This window comes from Camelus bactrianus, chromosome 21 (assembly GCF_048773025.1).
Source record: "Camelus bactrianus isolate YW-2024 breed Bactrian camel chromosome 21, ASM4877302v1, whole genome shotgun sequence".
NCBI lineage: Eukaryota > Metazoa > Chordata > Mammalia > Artiodactyla > Camelidae > Camelus > Camelus bactrianus.
The window spans coordinates 24949324-24974862 of NC_133559.1; the positions used below are offsets into that span (position 1 = coordinate 24949324).

General features: G+C 35.7%; 2 protein-coding genes across 5 annotated transcripts in view; one reads left to right on the plus strand and one right to left on the minus strand.

The window, feature by feature from the left end:
* RALGPS2 (Ral GEF with PH domain and SH3 binding motif 2) overlaps window positions 1-25539 on the plus strand; it is a 135933-nt gene that overhangs the window by 74273 nt on the left and 36121 nt on the right. The window lies entirely within an intron of this gene.
* ANGPTL1 (angiopoietin like 1) lies at window positions 1831-24491 on the minus strand. The gene is made up of 5 exons (XM_010954905.3): window positions 24129-24491; window positions 18245-19090; window positions 7116-7309; window positions 5726-5996; window positions 1831-4462 (listed from the first exon to the last, which is right to left on the minus strand). The coding sequence occupies exons 1-5, from the start codon at window positions 24136-24138 to the stop codon at window positions 4275-4277; spliced, it is 1509 nt and encodes a 502-aa protein (XP_010953207.1). The 5' UTR covers window positions 24139-24491; the 3' UTR covers window positions 1831-4274.

The window sequence follows — 25539 nt, forward strand, 5'->3', positions numbered from 1 at the left end:
CTTTCATTAATCTCTCCCCCTCAGCAGTGTGTTAACTCTTACTTGTCTTGGTCCAAGGCTCTCTACTTTGCACCTAGAATAAAAGTAGGCACTTAGTATTTAATATTTATTGGTTGAATTAATTAATTAAATGACCCCTTTCTGCCCTTCCCATTGTTCCAGCAACTTTGTTTTGAATACAGTATATTGTATTTTAGCTAATCTGTGTAGGTATTTTGAAAGATGGCTTTTTATTCATATTTCTATTCAGATAATTTTAACAAAGTCCAAAGCTTTCTGCAGCTCTGTGAGAATTAATGAGACTTTTCCCTGCCCCTTTGATAGAATTTTACTTTGTTAAATGTATAAGTCTCTAACACTGATCCTAAAAATGCCTAATGGTCCAAAAATGTCATTGGCTTTTAATATTATAAGACTTGTGTTGCATTTTCCTTTCTTTGGTTTGATTTGTAGATATTATACACCATGCACTACTTTACCTTATTCTTCTCATTAGGATTATATATTGAATTCTAAAACAGCAATAAAGCATGTTCAGTCATTTTCTTCTGATTCCTGAGAATGAGCTCTGACCAAATGGCAGCTAGCCCTAGCTTTTTCTTCAGCCAAAATTACATTCCCATTTTCCATTACCTCATTTATATCCCCTTTTCCCCTCATTCTTTTTTATATATTTAAAATTCCTCTAAAATTCTTTTATGGTATACTTTCTGAAGTTTACTTTAGGCCACTCAGAGACTTGGGATATAAAAGGGCTGAGGATCGGGTTACGCTGATTTCTTTCCCATTTTCATAGTTCTTAAGAGCCTATATCTTCTTAAAAAGCCATGTGTAGAAGCTATACAAATCTGCATTTTAATCATAAACAGAATCACATTTCTCCAGTTCCAGCAGCTTTGCCAGGGGTGTTTCCAACTGTTGATATTTCAGTAATGTGTTTTGTAAATTTTGTAGCAAACCTTAATAGGGGAATAATAGTAAAAATCTTAATAACTAACATTTATTCAGCACTTAATTCTACATTCCTAACACTGTGTACTTTACATAAATTACCTAATTCTTAACAATTTTGTAGGATGTACTATTATCTTTCCTATTTTATAAGTGAAGAAGCTGAGACAAGAGAGGTTAAATTGACTTGCTATAAAGATATGCATTATAACCGTTTCATTTATAGTTTAAAAACAGCATTATGGAATTATACTAATATTTTAGAAATCTGTAATAGTTTTAATTTTGAGTTCACTCTTCAGTCTTTCCTATAAGTATCTGTAGAATTACACAGTAATAACTGTTAATCCCATTGATAAAATTAAAAACTGGGCTTATTTTTAGATGGCTTTTTTGAAGAGGGGTCATGGCATTTAAAGTGGAATCATTCTTTTGTTGTTTGGTTATTATCTCAGACACTAAAATAAAAGACTAAGAAATTGTTAGGATGTAATAATCTTTAACTTACTATTAAGATTAATCGAAGTACATAAAATCATATTACATTAGTACAGGTTTACAAGTAATTTGAAACATTTTCATGATTGTAGAAGTTTTTACAAGCTCGTTATATTATTACCAGCAGGGGTCCTGAGAAATATAATGCTAGAAGAATTAGCACTCCTGTATCATGACTCACAGAGTCGAGTGAACGTTAGACCGAAAATTGGATCTTCATAGTCAGCCAGCTTTGGAGCATGAGGATGAGCTTAGTTGTAGGCATCTACTGAATTTCAAAGTGGTGTGTAATATTGGCCTTCTCCAGAATCTCTTGTTTCATAGGTCTGCTTCAGAGGTGCCAAGTTTCCTAGAAATGATGGTATCTTATTCAGTGCAGAGTTGAGTTTAAGTCATTTTTAGGATAAACTTTATTTCATTTATTAAAAGCAAACATAAATAATCCTTCTGTAAACCAGCTCCAAGGTTATAGCTCAATCTTACTGAAGGTAAGGCAACCACGTCTTATGCCTAGGTAACCTGTAAAGTAGCTGGCTGTTGAGACTTGCCTGCCGTACATGTGCCCTGTCTGATCTCCCACAAGATCCTCATTAGGCTACAGTCCCTTCCTGTGGCTGTTCTTGCCTCAGTTTTTCTTATGGCCCATTCTCTTAACTTCCTGCCATGACAGCAAACGTAGCTCTATTAGATTTGCTAATGAAGATCATGGGTCAGTGTAATTGTATGCCCAGAAAATTTAGCTATGGTTTCTTTTGATACATTTGTTTCTCACCCACTGTGCAACGCACTGTGATAGGTACTGCAGATGGTACATAGACAGGTAGTCGTAATCTGATAAAATCTGCTGAGTTCTTACTCGTGCCAGGCATTATTCTGAATGTCTTAACTGCGTGTATTACCTCATCTGATTTTCACACTAACTACATGAGCTAGGTACTGTTGTCATCTCCATTTTACAGGTAAGAAAACTGAGGCAGGAGTATATAAATTGCCCCAGGGAACGCATGGTAGATTTGGGTCACAAACCCAGGCAGTTCTGACTTTAGGACCTATACTCAGCCGTCAGATAATACTGCTTCTTACTCCCTTCTCTCAAGGAGCTCAGTTGACTTTAAGTTTTTAAGCCCTCCCGGAACTTCAGAGTTACACCACCTTTATAAAGGAGAGCGGAATGGACCCTGTGGCCAAGGCAGTTAGCACTCAGCAGTTTCCTAGTTTATATGTTGACTTTGATGTGATTCTAATTTTAGTAATATTTCTTTTCTGTGAAAATTCTGTAAGATTTGTCTTTAGTAGACTTTTGGATGTTTAAGTGAAATGCTATAACTGTTCTGTCAATAAATGGAATGCCCTAGTAGAGTTTTATTCAATTAAGATTTGATAAAAACAATTAGATGTCTAATTTCTCCCGGAAATCTTACAGCAGACTTTTTTGGTTCTGGGCTGGGTGGAGGTGGGCACGGACTTTAAAACCATTCTGAGATGACTGTAGGTAAAAGAAAGAGTAACATCAGCATAGGTTTGATGTTCTCTCCTTTCACCAGAAGTTTTGTTTTGAGATGTGGCAGAGCAGAAACATTGGTCATACTGATGAACTTGAGTTGTTCAAATGATTATCTTCAGTTCTGATTAGTTGAGCAAAAGTTTTAAGAGATTTCTCTAAAATTTTTAGTTCACAAATGAGTTAAGAGAAGGTCAGCTCTAAGCAGTGAACATATTTCTAGAAGATTGGTGATGAAGTTGTTAATTGCAAAGATGAGGTAAAGACACACACTGAAGTGGAATTAGCAATTTGGACTGGCCAAACCACTGTGGATTCCACTCTGAGGCTGTTGAATCTCAGTATTGGAAAAATATCTAACAGTTCCTTAAAATTGTTTTAGTCCCACCCATAAGTATACAGTAATGCTTATAAAGCTGTCCACGCTTTCTGATTTGACTAGCAGACAAGTTTCTTCTTAATAGTAAGGATTAATAAATTAGTGAGGGAAATGTATTAATATATAAGCTTAGGGTTATAATTCAGATCTGTAAAACCATTGGCTCACTAACTATTCTGCACTTTTATAATAGCAGCATTTTACTGATATAACAACATAGAATGGATTTCAGGAGATTTTGGTGTTCAGCAAGTCATATGAAGATAATTTTGAAAAATTCATTTGTATATTTTTGTTTTTATAAATTGATCATTTAAATACTGCATACATTATTTTTTGTTTTTAAAAATGTGTGTTTTAATACTGTGGGTTTCTTAATTCTTTTGGGAAATTGACATACTGTCAGGAATTCAGATTTAATTATTTCATGTGAAAGGCACGAACTCAATTTGAAATAACTTTTATTCAATGCAGAATGTTGGCAAAACTAGAGTTTTTCTAATTTCCTGTCTATATTTTTATAAATAAAATGCATTACTTTGAAATCTTAAAATTATTTTTCCATTGGAAGTTATAGCATTCTCATAAAGTTTTTAAATAAATTGTTAACGATCTTGAACATGTATTGAATTTTGATTTAAAATAAAACTAAGATTTGTTTTACATTGTGACAAATATTTACATTTTAGAAAACAAACTTTGCCTGTATTTAGTCAATATTTTAAAAATAACTGAGTTTAGATACAGATAACCTTTTGCAGTATATTAAGGGAAGATGAAACTACATTCATAAATCCCCTTTTATCATTATGGTAAAAATCATTTTAAAAACTTTAAACTTTATCTGTAGAAATGAATTGTGCAAAATAATATATATGTAACATTTACACTTCTTGGAACTGAAAAATACAGAGTTCTATGTCATTTAAATTGGAGACTTTCTCTTCAGTCAATAGGCTTGATCATCATCTGAACTGCTCTCAAGGAGTATGACCCGCCTCGGTACTCGGCCCAAAATATTCCATCTTGGTACTTGCTTCTGTAATGGCCTCCTCTGTACCACACTCCATTTAGGTTTGAATGTGCGCAGGCGTTGTACCACCATCCTCCTTTATGAAAGTGGGCACAGTTTCCTTGGAGGGAAAAATACAGACATCAGAGGAAAACTTTCTTCTAAGTGTGGTGCTCTGTAAACCTTCAGTAACTCACTCTACCTCTAGAACAATGTGAGTTTTCTTACTGATTTCAGTTACCTTTATCTTCGTAGCTTTGTGTCCTCGTTTACTCTGTTACGGTTGCTTAAATATCAACTACTTGAAAGATAATTCGAATTGCCTTTTTTATTTTGTCTTAGTACATGCTTTTTTTTTTCCAAGCGATTTAGTTTTCTAGATAGCAGGGTAAATAAAATGCAAGCAGTATTTATTTGTATGTGAAAGAGAAAAAAAGATTGGAGAGATTAGAGAAGGAAAGATGAGAAGTTGCTAAAAGAGAGTAAAGTTTGGGGAAAACTGATTTTTGAAATAGCAAAAAAAATAACGTAAAATAGTCTTATCAGCAATCAAATGAGTTACTGTAAGAAAAGCATGTATTACGGTCATATCTGTCTTCCTTTTTCCCTCTTTGCCAGTGTGGACTAGAGAGCTGTGTGCTACTTGCCAAGACACTGCCGAACATAAAAATAAATCCATTTTCAGAGGCTATCTCTTTATCAGGGCCAGAAACCTGGGTTAAAAAGGCAAAAGTATATGAAAATTAAGTTTAAAATTATATCATGTGGATGGCCTAATTGGTTCTTTCTGAAGAGAATGTTAATTTGCCCTGTGAATGAAGCTTTTTGCTGTTCCTGTGTCTTGTGCCGCAGTTGTCTTGCTGTTCCCCTTTACCAGGAAGTACAGAACGGCCCTCACCCCCGTTCCCTTACTGGCTTTGCATTTTCCTAAAGTCCTTGTCACCACCTGACACGTCATTTTGTCTCCTTCTAGAAAGTAAGTTCCAAGAGGGCAGGACCTTTGTTCCCTGCGTATCCTCAGCACCTACAGCAGTGCCTGGCACATAGTAGGTGTCCAGTGGGATTCGTTATGAACTTCAGGCAGCTGGCAGCGTCATTTCCAGATGAGTTTGTTTTGTTTCCCGCCTAGTCCCCATCCACCCCCACCCCACCCCCGCCAAGTTAGAGCAGTGGAACCTCATTCACAGAGTTCACACTTTGGGATTGCCTTAGACAAGAGAGCCTAGAGGCTGTTCCTTTCAGCACGTTACGTTCCCTTTGACTGTGTCCCAAATGACCTTTTGAGAAAGATGTGTAGCAGCATATACTTTAATAACAGGGTTCTATTTGATGCATAGAAAGCGGTGCTTGTACAGAAAGCACACATCCGTTTTTCCTTACTCACCTGCATACATATCTTTATCTCTGTCCAGTGTGGTGAACTGTTTACCATTATGCCACATCATGGAGTCCCCAGCGTTTCCCTGGTAGGTCCCCAGGCGCAGCCTATAGAATTCACTTTCAGGTTCCAGCCGAAAGCTGCTGTATTCTGCGTAGACTTTTTTATCACTCCAGTCTTCTAGTTCAATCAACAGCTTATAATTGTCTTGATTGCTAAGCTTGTAGATGTTTTCCAGTCCAAGCCAATATTCTCCATCAGTGTTTCCAAATCCTTTCTGTTAGTAAGCAAAGAGCATGAGCACATGAATAAGTGTGGAGATAATAAACTTTTTTGTAGATAACTTTTGGACATTAGATAGCATGAATATATGGGCCATTTGGTGATAATGTGAACTTCATTTTTGTAGATCACCTGTTCTACTAAAGTTCCACATAGAAACTTTGTTTTGTTTTGCTTTCTCTTGTATTTATTTGCACATCTAGCTTCAAACTCTACAACTGAGACAAAGGTAAAAGGGGCTGAAAATTATTCAGAGTGACATTGATTAGTGAACTACTCAGATCCTTGAAAAGGGTTCCTGATTTCTCTCGTACTCAAAAGCCAAATTTTTATTCTGAAAGTATATAGATACTGTCCCCACCATAATCAAACAAAAAGGACATTAACAGTTTTATGATATTCAGTAAAAATGATAGTAACTGTTTCAGAACAGATTATCTTCTTTAGCTCTGTTGTAAATAAAATTAGTAAATATAAGAAGATATAACAGTAGTCTTCAAAGTTCCTTCTTTGAAAAATTAATGTTTGAAATGTAGATTAATGTTTGGAAAAATGATAAATAAATTAGCTATCCTATTTCAGTAAGCATTTGCCATTGCAGGTATGCAGCAGAATATAGATTTCTAACACTGAATGTACTTTCAAAGAGGTTGTGTTGCAGGATTTTTTTCCTAGTTATTTGTTTAGAAATTTGTGTAACTTCTCACATGGGTATATTAATGTCTCATTATTATAAACAATAGTATAAAGTATCGGAGTTCCAAAAAATGACCCTAGGACTAATTACCTTTGATGAAATACACTTGATAATGGGTACAGATGTAGTCATAAACAAAAAGGCAGTTGTCCTCTTAGAAAATGAAATCAAAGAATTAAACGTATGTATAAGCATCCAGAACGAAAGGGAGCATTTAGGGACGTCTTCAGTTCCCACTTGACGTTGTCACTTTGACTTTAAAACCAGAGATGAGAATCATCTTTTTGACAAATGTAATAATGAAAAGCACATGGGTAGTTATTTTTCCACTGTCTATCTTATTTATTGCTTAGAATGGCTACTATTGCAAGAGCTGCTTTGTTCCACCGCTCCCCCAGGTCTGAATCACTGATTTACCTTATAATTTTCCCAATTTCTGAAGAAGTTGACAGAGCCATCTGTTCTTTTCTGAATAACAGTCCAACCCCCAGGATCCAGGCTGTTCTCACACCATAACTGCAGTGGTCCATTGCTATTCTCAGGTTTGATCATGTAAATCCCGCTGGCCGAATGTCCAGCTTCTTTTGCATGCTGACAGTCTTTGAATGGTCCTGTAATTAAAACGTCATTGATTGCCAGGAAACTTAATGTGGAAAGAACCATATTCAAACAGTTTTTAGTCAGAGTCTTACTTTTGTATCTTTCCTTACAGATAGCGCTTTTTATCTACTGTGTACGCGACGCTCTGAAGGTTAAAGACACTAAATAAAAGGATTGTCCCAGTCCCACTGTCTGAAACATTAACTTGTTTCATTTTCCACTGTTCTCGCAAGTCTTTGTCCACGTACATACATTTTTGTATTGTTATAATTCTTACACACTTAGAAAATTGAATTCTGTCTTTTTTTATTTTAACAAACATTTCCATGGGACTACAATCTCCATTCGAGGGCTTAACAGTAGCTGTAATATACAATCTTTGACGTTGATATATCATTGTTCATTCCTCTATCAATGGACACTGAGGTTTTACCTGATTTTTGCTATTATAACACTGTACAAAGTGTCTTCTTATTGGCTTCATTTTTTCATTTTTTTAAAAAAACGCTGTAAGATTGATCTACTGGATCAAAACTGCGTGGATAGTTTTACAGTTCTTCACAGTGCCCAGTTCACAGTTTCCAAAATTTGATTTCAGTGGAGCACACTAGTCCCGTGAGATAGTGAAAATGGCATTCCATGGTCACGTCAGTTTTAGAATTGCTAAATATTATATTACCCTTTTGGAAACTCCCAATATACATTCACATCTTAAAGAGAAGCCCTGAAATAAACCAGTTTCCCAAACTTTTGGAATTTTTTAACTTTTTCCCTCATACAGCAGTTCAGTAAGAATACATTTTAGGAATGTTGGCAAAATGCCTTTCTAAAGAGTTACATCAATTTATGTGACTAATAGTAATTTTCTTGTTTAATCTACACAGTGACCTTGTGATAGTTTACAGATGTTCCATGGAACTAACTGGTCTAAAGCTCTGTATCTTAGAAGATGATAAACCCTGGACTTAAACCCATTTCTTTCTAATCCCAGAGTTCATGCTCCGAACTGCTATTCTGCAGTTGTCCCCACATTATTTCATATTTTCATGAATTTTCTCCCTATTTTTTAATCCACTAATAAGTTCTTCATATCTTTTAAAATGACAAGCATTTTGTAAAGTCATTTGTAGAGTGGCTGACTCTTGAATCGTGATTTCCATGTTCTTTATCTAAAGAAAGATAGCTTCTAATTTTGCTGAGCGTTCTTTAGTTTCACCCTTCTCGTGTTTTGATGCTTTCTTTTTTATAAGCATGGAAAAATACTAAGTGATTCAGAAATAAGAATTACCATAAAGATTTATCGGAACAACAACAACAAAAGCATAGAAATTTCAGTTGTCATATTTTATGTTTTACTAAAAATTTTTAAATCCTGACATGTATGATATTTAGAAATTATGTGAAAGTAGGGAGTTCAGTCGAGTGAAACTCAGACAAGAAAATCTGTACCGTAATGATGGGGCTGTTGAAATTTTGAGAAATGTGTTATCTGTACTGTGCCAAGCATAATACAAAGGTCCCTTTGGGGCCTTGCTTTGGTAGAATTAATCTCATTAAATAGTTATACAGTTACATCATTAAGAGGAATTCTTAGAGACTGTAAACTCTTCCCTCTAGATTATTCCTTGAGGGTGGAGACGACTTTTGTTTTCCTTCTGACTCCATGTCATCTGTGTTTTGACTATTAAGTAGGCTGTCAATTTTTCTTAAGCAAATGAATCAATTAATTTGCCGTCACATTTTAAATACAAGGAAGTTGAGAACCACACACAAAGATCAGAGATGATCTGTTTCCCTAGTCCATATTTTTTATTATGCTTCATTGATATTTCTCTTTCAGATTTTTGAAAATTACAATACAATCACTGTAAGCACTACAGATTACTAGTAAAAAAATTTGTGGAAACTAGACATTCTTAATGCTGTCTTTCTTAGGTTATGTTTATTTTAGATATTAAATTTTTTAGTTCAAGATTTTCAATTTGATTCTTTTGTATAGCTTTGATTTCTCTTCTGAGATTTCCAATTTTACACTTATTATGAACATGTTTTCCTTTAAACTGTAATAACTACTTTAAAAATTCCTGTCCCTTTTATTCCTAGGTTGTTGAGATTTCTTACCATGAATGGATTTAGGATTTTGTCAAAGGCTTTTCGTTCGTCTACTGAGATGATGATATGGTTTTTGTTTTTTCATTTCTTAATATGATAAATTCTGTTAATTGTGTTTTTAATGTTAAACCAACCTTGTGTTCCAGGAAAACCTCAACTTGGTCATGGTATATTATCATTTTTATATATAGCGGGATTTGACTCGCTGAAATTTTGTTAAGAATTTATGCTTTTATATTTATGAGGATATTGGTTAGTTTTCGTTATTAGCTCATAAATAGTTTCTTAAGCTGGGGAGGACTATTCTAAAAATAATGTTTGCCCTTTTCAGGCTGACCATAAATTAAGTCACATTCCATTTGAATTCAGTGTGAATTATTTTTATATTATCTACCTTCTCAGTTAACTGAATTTAAATTACAAAGTGTTCAGAGCCTTTAACACAATGCTCAACAAAGTAATCATCATCCGTAATTTAGTTCCCTTTTCTTCTTCCTTGCTGACCTTGATACACAGTGGTAATTTATTTAATAATTTAAGCAGCTTGTTTAATAAATGCATGTCTGTTTAGTCAATAAATTTAATGTGGCTATTCAAAGATGAACCTACAGTCATTTCTGTTTTAGAAAAATAATGTGTTTCTGAAAAACCCCATGTTCTGAAAAATCATGCACTAAAAATAACAGCTAATGTTAGCTGTTAGCATGCTTGGTATTCAGCTGCAGTTGCTTGTGGCACAGAACATTTTATGTGCTTGGGGAAAATCCCATATGAACTAATATGACTGCTTTGTTTTACTGATCTTACTCTCTTTTTTTCACTAGTCACATATGAGTTACATCACATTACGGAAATGTGCATTGAACTCGAGTCAGAGAAGGTTAGAGAGGTTTATTTCAGACTAGGATGGAATTTATAGAGTTTTAATTTCCTAAGTTGGGAATAAGATGAAAGGAAAAGTGAAGTATGATTTCCAGGTCCAATCTTGGATTAATTTGTGTAATGCATTGTAACATATTTATTTGTTTACTCATAGAACGTCCCATGGACAAGGACTTTTTGTTTTTTGGTTGTGTATCCACAGTTTAACCCATTAGGCCCTCAAGTATCTGCTGACCTACGTGATTCCTGGCAGCCACAGTGGTTTCCTCATTCTGCATTATTATTCCCAGAAATGTCTTTTCTGCGTCTGGTGTAGACTGGAAACTGTTTTAGGCTCCAGGGATAAACCATAGATTCTGATGGCAAGTTGGGGAAGTGGCGGGAGAGAATCCACTGCAGCTTGATGAGTACTCTGGTGGAGTTACTAGCAGGGCACATGGGAGCTCTGGCCAAGAAATGGCTAACCCAGATTTGTGGGCAAGAGATGGGGTTGGCTCCATCTCAGCTGAGTTGTGAAGACTGAGTAGGAGTGAGGCTAGTGGGCAGAGGAGGTCCGATCAGGGCCCCACATGTGCTGAGGCACGGAGACAAAGAGAGCTCGGTGCTCTCGAGGAGTTACAAGTTCAGCGTGTCCGAAATGTAAATGGTAGAAGGTGGTGCTTGGAACTCTTGAGGTCGGCTGTAGGGTTGAAATTGGTTTCTGCAGTCTAAAAGTACAGTCATTGCAGTTGTTTACAAAGTCAGACAGATTTTTTTTTCTAAGTTGTCACTTCCGGAATAGTCAAGGATATCTGAGGAATATTGCTCTTATTTTAAAACCTGTTTGTTGTAGTTAATGCACACATGAAGTGGTTTTATTGCAATACATGTAAATATCTCTCTCCTTTCAGAAATATGCCTATTCATGAATGTCATCTTTGTAAATGTTTGCTCTGCACTCATTTGAGTATAGTTTTGACAGTTTACATTTTATATTTGACTGTATAGTCATGAGTTGGACTTTAACTAGATTATTTAAATGGATGTAAAATACAGAAGCATCAAGGTTTTGAATGTTGACAGAAAATTTGTAAAATACCATTTGTTCCTTTTCTGCTCTTTAATAGGCCCTCAGATGTTTAAGCAAATTGAGGAGTTCTGGGTTTTTAGATCCAGCTTTGATTTGATACAAATTTCAACTTATACAAATTTTAACTTCAACTTTAAGTTTCAACCCACTTTTTTACGGTGGGCTTCGTGTTTGCAGTGTGGATGCCTGTTGGAGTTGGTTGCGACAAAGGCTTAGGAAAATTTAGTTGAAATCTTTTTCCAAGAAATCTGGATAAAATTAGCAGTGCTTATAGCTATCTTTTCCTCCTCAGTAAAAATGGTAAGTAACAGAATTTAGTCCTTGTTTATATTTATTTGTAGAGACGAACCCTTAACCTGTCTTAGCCAAGTGTGTACTGTTGATCTTGGCAGAAATGTTTTCTCATTCTTACTTGCATACCTTATTTTCCGTTCTAGAATTAAATTAGAGATCATTCTTATACTCAGTGTTTTACTGCTTTCTCTGTACCATAAAAAGACGCTTAGTAGGAATTCTTACATGACTAGTAGGAAAGTACAGCTTTGTTTTTGAGAGGTCAGTTTTAACTTGCTGGTTTGTGCATTATTAGAGGTAAATTAATTGATTTATTTGATATGATATTTATATATGATTCAGAAATTTGTTCATAATGGTTCAGAAGGGTATGGACTGGAAGTACCTTTCTTTCAAAATAGGAATTTTATTAACTTTTTTCTTGCTTTGAGTAATCTTGAAACAGTCTTTGTCTTCTGTGACACACAATTGGATTCTTGTCAAGGCAGAAAAATGCAATTCTCGACATTGAATTTGAAGGATGAGTTCTCTTCCTCAATATATTTGATGATTAAAATGTGTATAGGGCTAACAAACCAGTTAATAGTCTGATTCATCATGGAAAGATAAATACTGACCAGTCATGCCACATATTTTGCAACATGTATTTTTCATTAAGAACTCGTATCTTTTAACAGAACTGGGTTAAAACAGAAAAAAAAATTTCATGCTTTGAATAGCACCTTTACTGGAAACCATCTTTATTTAACATCCCTGTCCTTTTTCCATAGAGAAACTGTTTAATTACCTAAAAGGAAAATCCTTTTCTTTTCATTGAATTTCTCATTTATTTTCTTACTTTGTCCTAATCCCATGCTCTTTTTATAGGAGAAAACAGGACAAAAAAGATAACCAATTTAGAGCTTTCAAATGGTCAGCAAGTAAAATCTTTTGAGAGGTAAACTTTTTTTATTGGGTTCTGAATTAAGTGTTAGATAAATATATTCAACAGCATTTCTGAAATCGGAAGTTTGAAGCAAATAGTTTTATAGTGGTAATAGACTCTTTCTTGTAATAATATGAATTACTTTGTTTATTAATCTGTGAGTTTGAAGTGCAGTTAGCAACCTGAGCTTTCATATTGAAATTACTTAAGAACATATCAGCTGTTTTTCATGACTGGTTAATAAAATTGTATTTCAGCCCCTTTGCTTAACCGGTCTTCTTTGGTTTAGTTTTTCTTGGTTGCAGTGTTAATATAAGCTTTCCACTGAAATCAACTGCATTTTTTAAATTTACTGACAGGAAGCATTACAAATCATTGAAAATCAGCTTATTATCCACTAAAAAGCATATTTTTACTTTCCAATGACTGTTTTTCAAAATTAACTTTGTAAGCTTACCTTTTATATTCCCATATGTGGCAAGGTATATGTTGGGAAGTGTACAGAAAAATGTAGTCATGCTGGTCAGACCATATACAAAACATTTCCACATGCATCACCTCATTTAGTCATCACAGCAGACTCTTTCACAACGGAAGCAACTGTGCCTCAGAAAAGCCTTGACAGAATCCAAGTTTCCTGATACTCAGATCTATTTTCTAACACACTATGAAGGCACTTTCTCAACTCCATTCACCTACAAGGAATGAACTTATTTATATTAATACATCATTTGTAAAAGGATAATGTTTTCTTTTATAGAAGACTAACCCAAAATACAGCCAATGAATAACATTAACAGTTAAGAATTTTTTGATGGCAGCTTGCCAGGTGTGTATTTACATTCCCAAACATTTTATTTTCAAGGTAGAGGGAAAGTAATGTTTCTAGAGATAATTTATTGTAAACAAGCAAAAATTATTCTGTTACTTGCCGTAAGTTCATAGTAAGTTTGTTCTCTTGAGGTACATTTTTCTTATAACCATTTTAAAAGAAAATATAAAATTTCCTGTCATTAAAACCTCTTTAAAAAATGATAGTAAGATATACATAACATAAAATTTGCCAACTTGACCATTTTTAAATATACGGTTCAGTGGCATTAGTACAGTCTCATTATTATGGAGCTTGACTCTACCTTTCTTCATCTTGCAAAACTGAAGCTCTGTACCCATTAAACAGCAACTCTCCATTCTCCCTTCACTGCAGCCCCTGGCAGCCACCATTCTCCTATCTCTGAATTTGACTACTCTAGGTACCTCATGTAAGTGGAATCATACAGTATTTGACTTCTTGTGACTGAGTAGAACACTTTTTAAGTAATACATGCACATTATACATTTAGAGAGTGTGGAATGACCATGTACCTACATGTAGAGTGCAGGAATGGGAACTTCTTGGTGCTAGAAGCATATGTAAATACAGCAGTAGCCATCCATCTCTTTGCCCTTTTTGTGCAAGTACCCAAACAGCTTAGACATACTTTCCAGTCTGATATAAGAATAATATGAACAAAGATTTTAGCACATTATATGTAAAGAAAAAGTAGCAAGTCTGGTTTTTGTCACTTCTGGTGATTTATATTTGGTAAGAATCATAGAATATTAGAACTAGAAGGAGGTGTTAGAACCATCCAGTCCAACCGGTGCTCTCACTGTGCAAATGAGAAAACAGACAGACGGGCAAAGTGACTTACCCGAGGTCAGTAACAAAGGAAACAGGTTTTCTTAATTCTGTGCGATTTCCCTTACATGTTCATTAGTGTACTGATGAACATTCTATGGTATAGCTAGTTATGTCCTTGAATTTCAGAGGCCAACTTTTATAGAAAAAAAAGAAAAGTTAATGTTTACTTATTATAACAAATAAATAATGAATAACAGAAAAAGTTATGCCTGTGCTTAATTTTTACATTAAGTATTGGTTTATTATGGAGATATATATATAGATATATAGATATATATAGATATATGGATATATATAGATATAGATATACACACACACACACCCCCCATTGTTTTATTAAAGCAAAAGCCTGTTAAATGGGACCTTTGATGTGCTAAATCCCTATTACGGGATTTAATTTTGTGTATTTGCTTGTTTTTTGCACTGCAGCTCAGTGTATAATAAAACCTAGAACTGATGCATCTCATTTTGCACAGGCGTTTTTAGTGTGTCAGTGTAGGGATATGTGAATAATCATTTCTTCTAGAACTGATGATACCATCCACTTAAGATTCAGCACCCACAAAAACACTCCATGCAAGTCATCTTCATCCTTATATAATTGTACACCCCCATCAGTTAAAAATTTTTCACACACTTCAATTATGTTTATTTACAACTTACATGTACACACTACTATGCTGATAAATTTTATACATTTAAAGCTTATACAAGAGGTATTTTTTAAAGGATATAAAAAATAAATATATATTCTTTCTATACCCAGGTGACCATTTCATACACATAAATCCTTTGGAAATCAAAGGGTGTGGGGAAATTAATAATCATCATTTGCCTAATTTAATGGTACTTGAACCTGTTGTTACTGAGAGTTGGAACAGTATAGAATGACTGACTCACTATAATAGAATGTGTTAAAGTACTTTCGTGAAGCTCTTTGGAATGACAACTGTAAGAAGCTCTGTAAGAGTGTAATATCAAGTCAACCAGCATTTATTTAGCGTGTGCAAGTGACACAATATCCATCTACAGGAAGGAGCTTACGTTATGGGTGGAAGGCATTTTATTTAGATGTGTGTAGAAGTACTATGAGTACATGTAAAAATAACTGATAATTCAAGAGGGGACATAAGAAATGTTGCATCTATGTTAACAGAGTAAAGATATTCGTATAGAAGCAATCACTTTAAGCCTGTGGGAGTCAAAAGGGCTTCGAGAAGGACTTGCTATTTTATTTTATTTCATTTTATTTTATTTTAGTCTGAGTCTTATTTGAATAGGCAGAAAACAGAAAATATTTAGAAGACAATGAGTTGATTCATTTTATAGAAGCAGATGGCTTTTGTGAAAGAAATTAATGGAAGGAAAGCTAAAGAAGTAGGATTGATTCTTTTGAGGAGTACACTAATCTTACCCAAGCTAAGCAAACTGGACTTTTTCTGTTTGCAGTGGGAAGCTGCTGGGCGGAAGTGTGGTGTGATCAGAATGGTAGTTTAAGACGAATCTGTTCGCAGTGTAGAATACATTTTGATGGAGAGAGAAAATGGAGTTAGACCAGTTGGCAAGCTATTACACAATTCTTAGTAAGAATTAACATTTGACTGCCAGACACTGTTCTAATCACTCCTCGAGTGTTCAACTCTTAAGAAGTAAATACTGTTATTACCCATTTTATAGGTGAGAAAACTGAGGCACAGAGCAACCATCCCCTCTCCACCTCCCAAGATCTCACAGCTTGTAATCCAGGACATCTCTATCCTCTAGCTGTTGCCATAGATCACTTGGATCTCAGTTAGTTCTGGCTCTGGATAGAAATGAGGGATACACTCATGAAAGACTGAAAAGCCACATGGGTAGAACTTAGTTAGCTATGTGTGTGAGGCAGGAGAGAAGTGTCAAAGATCAGCCAAGCAAATTCAGAAATGGGTAGTAACAAACCAAAATAGAGAAATAAAAATCCATTGGCCTGTCACTTTTACTTACAGAAATTTGTCCTAAGGATATAATCATAGAAAAAGAAAAAGAACAAAGTTAATTTTTGAAGTTACAAGAATATTGGTTACCATGTTTATGAGATGGGAAAAAAAACTTTGAAGGTTATTACTAAAGTGTTAACTGTAGTTTATTTCTGGGTATTTGGATATTAAAAAGCATACCTTTTAAAAAAGTTTATCAGTGTTTTCTGGATTTTCTTCAGTAACTCTATTGCTTTTATAATAATAATTTACTTATTTCTAAAAGGAGAATGCTAATTTGGAGAAGAAATTGTTTTAGAGTTTAGTTATTAATTTATTGATTCATTCCTCAAGTATTTATTGTACTGCTTACAATATGCTAAGTACAATATGCCAAATCTGATCTTGGCTAGATGTTTGAAGTAGGAAATGGAAAGACAGTTTACTTTCTTCCAGAAGTGTTCAGTCCAGCAGGGAGACAGACATGCAATCAAATAACTCCAGTGTAATGTGATGTAAAAAAAAAAAAAACCAACAGAAACAAAACAAATGTTTGGGGAGGAGCCATCTGGTTATGTTTGTTTAAATCTGGGAAGGTATAAAATTTAAGATACTGTTTTAGCTAAGCCTTCAATCTGCCAGGTTGACAGATAAACTGAAAGAAGGCATTTCAGGAGAGGAAGAAGCAGCGTGTGAGGTAACAGTCAAACATCCAGATGCAAATATCCGGCTTTGGTTAGAATCAGGAGGGAGGGCTTCCATGCAGGAGTCCTCTGATCAGTGGTGATACTTGTAGCCTGGAAGACGAATGGGACCTCTAAAATAGAGTATCTTCAAGGAAGTCTTTTTAAGCCGAAGGAGAAGGAAGAAGATGCCAACGAAGGACCTAGAGAAGCAGGAAGAGTCAGAGTATTATGATGTGGAGGCCCAAGGAAGTGGAGGTGCGAATGGTCAGTGGTGTCCCCTGCTGCAGAAAGGCTTGACCACTTTGTGATGTGCATATTTCCAGTCTTTGCTCTGTGTTTTTTGTTGTTGTCTAAAATTATTTCTTAGTCTATGTGCAGTTTTATGTCCTGTCTTTTCAATAGGTGAATGAACTACAATTTCTTTTTTGGGGGGAGGGGGGCATTTGGGTTTTTCCCTTCACTCTAAGGAAACAAATCAACTTGTGAAAGAGTTCAGGAGAACAGCTTATGAGCAATTGGATGTAGGTATAAAACAAATGTATTCGGAATGTTAGCAGTGAGCTAAACAGAAAGATGAATTATTCATCTGCATTCTGGGCACCTTGATCAGTGACCGGTATGGAATGAGTGGAGGGAGGAAGGAATGAAATTAAGAAATAGAGGTAGAGATACTAGTATCAATTCTCGGGTATTTTATGTAGTAAAAAGTTACTTATATGTATATGGTTACAAGGTGCAGTTGTAGTTTTTTAGCCGTAGAAAATGGGTGGGCTATTTTCCTCTTTAGAGTGAGGGCAAAAAAGCACGGGTTTTATGCTGATGTTTTCAAGACAGGAAAGAACAAGGACCCTAGGCCCAAGTAGACTTAATCTCAGTACAGTGGTAGGTGGTAGGTTAGTTTGAGGCTTTGGGAGGGTGAAAGCACATCTTTAAATGTCCCTTTTGAAGAGGAGGATGATGGGAAGAGCAGCAAGAGGTAGATGGAAGAATTGCTGAGCAGCAGTGAGGGCGTGGCTGGAGGTCGGTGGATGGTTATAGAGGTGAGGAGTGGACCATGGACTCATTCCTGTCTCAGCAATAGTAACAGACTGTAAGAATTTGGATGAAAGAGTGTTTTTCTCCACAGAATACACTGTTTTTGTAAACTGTTAGACTCCTAGAGCTGCGAGATGTATTTAAGTTCAATTCTTGGTTAATAGCAAACAAAAATAGAAAATTTAATGCTCATGCATAATTACATAACCAAAATGAAGAATAGGCTGTATTATGAGGCTTGTTTCATAAACCATAAAACACATTTACCTTCTCTTTCCATTTTTAACAGTAGGAGGTAACTCACCTTCATTGATGAAAGTTACTGGTGGCATCTTGAAAGGGCTTTTGGTGGGAGACGTTGCCAGCTCAGGTGATGGCATCAAGTCCCTGGGATAGCCGGGATCCCTCTGGATCTCGTTGCCCCCCAGCAGACCAGGAGTGTACTGGTGACTGTTAGGGATGTGCTGTGGCACCACCTGGACGAGAGGAGGAGACACGTGCGGGTCTTGTCGGGAGAATATCCTCAAGCACTGTTCTTCCAGCAAAGTGATCATCACAGACTGGTTATTGACAAGATCAGTCAAGGAGGCGTATTTCACCTCTAGTTCCCTGTACCTTGTTGCCATCTTCAACATTTCTGTGGTGACATTGAGGATTTTATTTTCCAACTGGGAGAGTTCCAGTGAATTATCCCTCTTACGAATAATCTCATGTAACAGTTGCATGTAGAGTTGAGTAACACGAGAGTTCATGTTACGGCTTTCTTTTCTCAGCAGCTTTACCTCATTGACTATGTTTCCGTCTACATCCACCACCAGTTGCAGGACGTCTATCTCCCGCTTCTGCCGGGAGAGCACGTCCTTCAGGTTTTCAAGGTCCATCCTGGTGATCATGTCTTTAATGGTACCTGCGTCTTGCCCTTTGGTATTGACACAAATCGGCCCTGTTATTTTTTGTTCAGGTACCAGGAATGTGTATGCACATTTCTTTGCTTCCTCTTTACCATCTGTAGCACGAGGGTATCTCCTCTGGGTTATTTTTTTTATTTTAAACTGTCCTCCTCTGCAGTGTCCAATGCCCATTAGTAGGAAGAATAGCACACTTAGGGTCCAGATAAAGGCCTTCATTTTGAAGTGAGGTTGTATGATGTCTTTAAAAACAAAATAAAAAAACCATTGAAGGTAAAAAGTAAAAAGAATTGATGTCGATCCACTTGTAAAGTCAGTAATATTAAAAATATCTAAGGGAAAACCTGAATATCTAGGAAAACCTTATCTAGTTGATAAGTTGGGCCAGAATTAAAGTGATTACCTTCTTAAATTCAATATTATAGTGCCTTCATATTTGTTTAAAAATTAGGTTTCAGGGAACAGCTCTGCAGCTGGCACCTTACCGTGCTGCTTTGTGTTCCTCAGCGCCCTGTGCAGCTCTGGGTGAGAGCCCACTGTGTGCTGAGATGCCGTTAGGTGCTTCCGGGGCTCTTGAAACCCTAATAGGACACCTTTCTTACCTTGAAAAGCTTATTTACTTTCTTAAGTCCCTGAAAATGTTTGTAAGGCAATCGTTAAAACATTCTCCCCTGACTAGTGTGAAAGTTACCAATCAGTATTTTATATCGAAATTGTGCAGTTTCAGTTAAATTGGCCCTCTCTAAAAGTATCTTTTTTAATCCAACAAATTAAAGAAACAAACATTTTTAGATAGCTCTAAAACCAGAAAGTTCTAGCATCTTATTTTTTGTTCGTTTTGGTAGCATGGCCTTTTGGGATTGGTGTCAAGTTGAAGAATGATAGAATGCTTACAGTCATTATTGTGGGTAACTGTTTCCTAAACCGTACTCATATATATGCTCTCAGCTTATATATGAGTCAGCAGGTTCATTCTTCTGACAGAAGTTCTGCTGAACTGCATTTTATTAAAATGTTAATAATTTCCTAATGCTGTTACCAAGGAAAGAAACTCATCTGTTAGTTGAATATGATCATCTGAGTTGGAAAGTGCCTTCAAGACCATCCCATCTAAGACCTCTTTGCACCCATGCGCATGCTGAAGGCCAAGGCCACACAAATAGGTGGCGTTACAGCCAGGTCCAGAGGTCAGGTTCCCTGGCGCCTCAGTCAGTGCTGACAGCAGTGGCACATACGCTAAAATGTGTGCTAGGAATGTTTCATTTTTGCTGTGGCAGGTAAGAAACACTTGTCCTTTATAGTACAATTTCTGTCGGAACACTAGAGGAAACAATAGAACTGGTTCCCAGAACCAGAGCTGTCTCCTTTCTCTTTAGTTAGCTCCCTAAAGGGTGGTAGCAGTAGAATGAGTGCGGCGTGTCCCCCCGCCCGGTTTATTAGCGAGCTGCTGTAGTCCAGCCCACTTTCCCACTCTAGAAAACTCGATTCCTATCTGCTGTTTTTGAGGGATGGCAGTGGATACACTAATAACTTCTCTATCCCATTTTCCACACAGGTACTTGTCTTTTTTTGATTTGGGAAGCCAGGTCCCAAGTTGTTTATCCCAGATGCTAATCATAATAGCAACGCAGCAGTAACAATAGTTCGTATTTATTGGGTGCCTGTTGAGAAGCAGGCATTGTTTTAAGCCTTTTACATACATTAAATCATTTACTTCTCATCACAGCCCCCTGGGGTAGGTTATTATAATCCGCATTTTCAGATGAAGAAACTGGCATCCAAAAGTTAAGTATCTCACCCAGAGTCACTCAGCTTCTGTGACATGGAGCCAGAATTTGAACCCAGGCAGAAGACTCCGGAGTTCATGTTTTTCACTAACAACTACATCATAAGGCAACATAGTCTGTCCTGTTTTCTATCACCAATGTTTATAACAACCCTTTATATTCGTGTAGTGCCTAACTCATGCCCAACCGCACTGTGAAGTAAACATACCGTCTTGCAAAGAAAGAAACCTGGAGAAGTTAGAACATTCAAATGGGATTCGGATCTCCTACTTGTAATTTTTTAGACCTGTGATTTTTATCCTAGTCACGTCGTAACTACAGAGGCATATTAATTTTGTGTTTCTTGTCTTTCAGTCTTTTCCTGGTTTCTGTCTCTTTACATTGACCCGCTACTGAATTATGCACAGGTTCTTGCGGATCCGTTTTATATCCCAGGCCTGTCTGCTATTGTTCCTTCCCTCCGTGTGTATTCTGTTGGTTGATGGTTAATATGAATTAACTGTGGTTATGGCTAATTAATTATGGTCTCTGTGATTATGAACCCTCCTAAAATTAAAGGTTAAATCAATGAATTATGGACTCTTCAACCAGAGTCATAAAGATGATGACTAGTGTCTAAAACCATGTCTCCTTACTTTGTTGTGTTCAAATGAGTGATGTTTGCAAAATGGGGTGATAATGAAAATAAAGCGAAGAATGGATGGAATGTGGAGAATAATTTCTTTTACTAACATAGTCCAGATAGGAAGGAGGGGCATAATAATAGCCTGTGTTTGTGTCAGAGGCCTTCTCTTTGCTGCCTGATAGTGTTTTCAGTTTTGGGTTTTCATAGTTTGCCTTCTGGCATCAGTAGAAAATTTAGACTGAGCGTTACCTATTTTATCAAAAAAGGACTGTAGTTACTATATTAGAGTTCCCTATACCAATAACCAGTAAAATGCATCTTGTTATGCTTACAGATTCATAGAATTTAGATGTGGTTTATTTTTAAAACTGAAGACAGTAAAATAGAAGCCATCGGCCCCCTGCAAAAATGTACAGCGTTTCACCTCCGTAGATAGTTGAAGTGTCTAGGGTTCACATGCACTCGTTTCGTTCACTTCAGTAATAAATTGGAAACTCTTAGATCATAAAATTATTGTATTTAAGTAACTTACTATGAAATAAGCTACCGAAACAAGGAAAATTCAGAAGGTATCATGAAACTTCAAAACATGTAGAATTTTCTGAACAATATTCTGATTGAAAAGCTTATATTCCTACCAGGTAGAGTTTTATAGAACAACTAAGAGCATATAATCGAAGGTTATTGCTGTTGTTTGTGTTGTCATGGAAGAACAAAAATGTGAAAATAGGAATTAAATCAAAATTGCAGTAGCTTGTTTTTGGTGTATTCTGCCCTGGCTCTTTGTGGGTTCCTGGATGATTAAGTCCTGAGATGAATTATGGTCTACCCTAAGAGAATCTGACCTAAGGTAATACTTAAAGGAGGCAACTAAAAGTTTATTTTTTTTAATGTATACAATCCTCTTATCCTTTACAAAAGTAATGACTTCGTTGTCACCCAAAGCTGAATAAGGAACTGCATTTCTTAAGTAGTAGACTAAGCTACGTCATGTGTAAAGAACGGGTTTTTAAAATACACTTACTGTTACCTTTTATAAAAACATTCTCTTATTTAATATTTTCCCACATATGTTCAGTTTTTAAAAGTGAAAGATCCATAAATCTGTGTTACCTCATAAAACCTTTCTGTATATGTTAAAATTTTCCAAGGCCTCACGAGAATGTTGTAAATTAGTTACAGTGTACTTAAATTTAAATCTGTGTCTTTGCTTGGTTGTTTTTAGGAGAAAAAAAAAAAAGTCTTCCATGCTTTGAGTAAATTTTATTGGTACTGTTTCTCTTCATAGTTGCTACACTGCCAGCTAATAGAGAGAAGAAATGAAAGTCAGGATTTACTTGCTTTCACGTGGTAAACTCATCGAGGCGTTTAGCAGACTGTGTCATGCCCTGAAAATGGCATGAAACAATGAGCTTAAATTTATGAGGCATTGAAGGCACCTTAGATAAAGAACTTCTAGATTCTGGGAATTTATGTTCTGGGAAGAGACTTGAGAACAATCTCATGCCCTAGAGATATTTAAGAAAAGGATAAATAGTTATCTGGGTTTCCGATTAAATGCTTGCCTAAGGCTTCAGTAAGAACTGAAGTTTAATTGAGGTCCTGTACTTTTCATTGCAGCAACAACAAACAAAAGAGAGATGACAGTATTTCAGATCCAATATTGCTTGGAAATTTTATCAGAATTTCATGTAAAATATGTTTAACAGAGATCCTCCCAGTTGTTTAAGAGTTCTGAATCTTTAAGGAAAGGACATGAAAGTAAAGTTGAAGAAATCTTATTTAGTTTTACCCATTATTTGCTGGTTGAACATTCTTACCTTGCATATCTTTGATTTTGAAAAGGACAGAGGTTCCCCAAATCATAACAAATTTAAGTGTCTTTGATGTTAAAGCTTATTGTTGGTAACTAGTAGTTTTATTTTTTAATAATTCTAGTAATACAATTAAACATAGCCCCCAGATAGAATATTGAAAGAATTGTTTTTGTTGACCAAAATTATATCTTTCTAAAAATATTGTATATTTTTGGTCTTTTAATTGTGCATATAAGTAATTGTATCTTCCGGGTTCTTAATTTCTATTGTTTATGCTGACTACTTACACAATACTTCTACCACATTTTATTTCTTCTCCTCAATTCTAATCTGTAAGGTTTCAGGATTTTTTTTTTTTAATGTATCGATCACTTTGCTTTCTCAATTCCAGTTGTAACCTTTTTCATTTCTGTTACTCAAATTAAAGTTCTGTACATGTAAGCCTGGAAAACTATTTGAAAGTTTGAGTTTTAGCAAGAAATACCATGGACTGACTTTAAACCTTTAGTATTTAATTATACTAGGTTATGCCATAATTGAGGTATTGTTGCAGAGCCTTTCGGTTAATTTTGTATCTTCTTAGCTGTGTTTTGTAGATATCTAACAGTGTATGTAAATATTTAGCATATACACTGTAGCTGTGTAAAGAGAGACGAATCATGTTTACAACTATTTTCTTTAATTTGTATCCCTTTGTTTTAATCCCTGTGCTATAAGTCTTATAATCTGTTACTTGTTAAAATTTCTCTTCTGGTGTCACTAAAGGACTTGTTTTCTGAGACCCAACATGTATGCATCAGTCTATAAACATACACACTAAGTATCATTAAACTGAACCTCGAATAATTCACTAATCATCATAAAGTATATAATGACCAGTTTTTACATAAAGTTGCAAAACAAAACTTTTTTCAGATGAAATAAATTGTAGTATATTCCAGAGTTCTTTGATTAATAAGAGATTTTGAAATTTCTACTACAAATGTAAAATAATTATACATTTCAACAGGCATAGAATCTTTAAATAAAAATAAAAGAAATATCAAAGTACCTTTTTGCATCTGTTGATAAAGCAAACTCAGAAACTTGCTGCTCTTGTTCTTGCTTTTAAAAAATCAGTGTAGAAGTTTGTTCGTCTGTGATTTTAATGGCAACTGCATTTTTGTTTTGGGCCGTTGAGTCCAAGCTGTAATAAGGAACTTCTTTTTCTTCTTACAGCACTAATCAATTGAATTTGACAAGCCACCTATGTAATTTTAAGTAGTGTAGTGGAAGTTCTGGTCTGCGGGCTGTCTTTAATCCAGCAGAGAAAGCATTGTGGCTTTGCTCTGTCTGCCACATGGAGAAATGCAGTAACCAGCTGCAGCTGACCCAGATTGTATATACAGTACCCTCGAATAGTGACTCCCTCTCTTTCTCGGTAGACTCAAGTTCAGCCCACATATTACGTCACCAAAAATTTGCTGGAAACTGGGGGGCGGGGGGTGGAAATCTCCTTAGGATTTCCTCTCTGTAGCCTTAAATAGGGGTGGGGGTGGTGGGATCAGCAGGAGGCTGAATGGCTTGGAACAAGGAGAGACTGTGTGCAGGTTGAAGGAAGGGCACCATCTGGAAACAAACTATCATAGTTCAGCGGGCAATTATAAAACAAACATTTTAGTCTGCTGGCTGGAGATCTTTTAAGTTGAATGCTGAAAAAATAGTACTCAACTTCACTTAGAAGTAGTTGCAGGCTGATGAGTTTGTTTTTTATTACAAAGAATAAGAGTTAGACTTTATTCTAAGGAGCAGCCCCCTAAATAATATGATACTTTTATAGCCTAGAAGAATCTTTAAACATTTTACTAAGTTGCCATTGCAGAAGGTGTTAAGCTTGTAAGAAACCTGATGTCTGTTGTAATATATCTTACTGTGTAATATTTCTGAGATAAAACCACTCATTTATATATAATTACCAAAAATCATTGGAAAGCTGTGTGTAAAATTTTTTCAGAAATTTAATACTTTTAAAATTCTGATGTTACATAATTAAATTCTGATGTTATATAATGTCACTTCCTCCTATTCTGTAACATGGCCCCCTCTTGTCTGAATACAGTTATTCTTATTGATGTGTTGTGATTTAAAAGCAAACATAACCCTGGCCTGAGTTGGGGAGAAAAGAGAGCTCTGACACCCTGCTGGCTATGGGAACTCAGACAAGTCGCTTTATGCACCTCTGGCCCAGTTCTTCTGCGATGACATTAGAGTGCTGGAGAGGGAATTCGTAATGGTTAAGTATCAAGTATGCTTTTGTGTTTCATTAAATCAAGAAATGCTGATTAGCTTAGTGGCTGAGGAGACACCAATTTAGGCATCTTTAGTAATTTGGCTTAGGACTTCAGTCCTAAGCAGTAGACCTGGGGTTCGAATCTAATTCCAGAGCATTAGGCCACATTATCTCTCTTTGAATTATATAACTG